Source organism: Plasmopara halstedii (assembly GCF_900000015.1).
Source record: "Plasmopara halstedii genome assembly, contig: Scaffold_1197, whole genome shotgun sequence".
In the NCBI taxonomy this organism is placed as follows: Eukaryota; Oomycota; class Peronosporomycetes; order Peronosporales; family Peronosporaceae; genus Plasmopara; species Plasmopara halstedii.
This window is the reverse complement of record NW_020188112.1, coordinates 1-1699: the sequence shown is the minus strand read 5'-3', so window position 1 is coordinate 1699 and position 1699 is coordinate 1. Positions and strand designations below refer to the sequence as shown.

At 43.6% G+C, this 1699-nt stretch overlaps 1 protein-coding gene across 1 annotated transcript; it reads left to right on the top strand.

Annotated features, from left to right (window-relative positions):
* Nucleotides 1–24: 24 nt before the first annotated feature.
* PHALS_00669 (creatine kinase) lies at nucleotides 25–882 on the top strand (the record flags this gene model as incomplete). Its single annotated transcript, XM_024730387.1, has 1 exon — nucleotides 25–882. One exon carries the CDS (start codon nucleotides 25–27, stop codon nucleotides 880–882), a length of 858 nt encoding a protein of 285 aa, XP_024580669.1.
* Nucleotides 883–1699: the final 817 nt, after the last annotated feature.

The window sequence follows — 1699 nt, the reverse complement described above, 5'->3', positions numbered from 1 at the left end:
CCAGAAGATAAGCACCTAACCGATATGGATGTATCAAAGCTCAAAAATGCCGAGAAGATTGATAATGCTTATGTACAGTCGACACGTGTGCGTGCTGGACGTAATATTCGTGGTCTCAGTTTGCCGCCTGGAACGACGCGTTCGGAACGTTTGGAGGTGGAAAATCTTATTGCAACGGGACTGTCGACCTTAACGGATGAACTGAAAGGGAAATACCATCCGTTGAGCAGCATGACGAAAGAAGAGGAAGATCAACTTCAGAAAGATCATTTTCTCTTTCAAAAACCCGGTGGTGGTACTTTGCTTACAGGTGCTGGTGCTGCACGTGACTGGCCAAGTGGACGTGGAATTTACCACAATGATCAAAAGACGTTTTTAGTCTGGTGTAACGAAGAAGATCACATGCGTGTTATTTCAATGCAGAGTGATGGAAACATCGTTGAAGTCTTCGCTCGATGGGTGAAAGCCGTTGAAGCTGTAGAGGCTAGTATTAAAGCAAATGGATACAGCTTCATGCACAATGAACATCTTGGTTTTCTCGGTACGTGCCCATCGAACTTGGGTACGGGATTGCGTGCGAGTATGTTTGTCAAACTTGAGAAATTGGGCGCTGATCCGCACGCTCTTGAAGCAGTTTGCACACCTCTTGGCCTGCAACCAAGAGGCTCTGCTGGTGAACATTCGGCTGCTGTTGGTGGCATGTGGGATATCTCGAACAAGGCTCGAATCGGCAAGTCGGAGGTGGAGCTTGTGCAGACTATGATCGATGGAGTTGGAAAGCTCATTGAGCTGGAAAAAGAATTGGAAAATGGCAAAAGTTACGCGGACGTGCTGGCATCTGTAGGAGTCACTCATGTAGACCAATCACTAATAAAGGAATGAGTTAACTTCAGAAAAAACTAGCGCTATCATAATCAATCTAACGCCCCCTTTCCTTATCAAGTGTAACACTAAACTTGGTTATTTTCAGACCGACATTGTCATATTAGTCAGTCACATTCTCGCATTCTATACGCAAAGTACATTACTGCGAGATTAAGATCTCAGTCGAGTGTTTTGCCAGTCGCTTACAAAAAAGTCTCACGTCTCAGTGCTCACGGATGTGGCTGTATATAGTTAGCCATGGATCACACTAGACACTAATTCATCGAAAACCCTTTTTTCTTGTAATTTGTATGTTTGATCAACTTTTTCTTTGGTCGTTCTAACTTGCGTCCCTTTCCTTGGTTGCGCTTCTTTTTCTCGTCATGATCATCACTAATCGCCAAGCGTATCGCACGTTGGGGTTGACAAAAGTGGCAGATCTGAAAGAAGTAAAAAATGCGTATTGAAAGCTGCTGATCCAGCAGAGACTGCTAAATTTCAACAGCTTTCGGCAGCATTTAAGCTTATTGATGATCTTTGAATCTTAGTCACAAACACATTCATCCAGATTTGTGCCTTGCAGACTTTGATGATTTCGACGAGGATATTCTGGGCTCGGACGACTTATTCAACATTCCTACGATGGAGGAAATGCTTGTAATGTTTGACGTGTTATTTGGATCTTCATCACAAAAATTCGACGTCAGAGCAAATTTGAAAAAGGCAATGGAGGAGTGCAAGTCCGACGCAAAGATGGAAAGAGTTAATTACCCGGTTTGCTCTCATTAAGTGACAAAGAGCTCATGAATCTCTTTGCTTACGGCATGATGCTAGA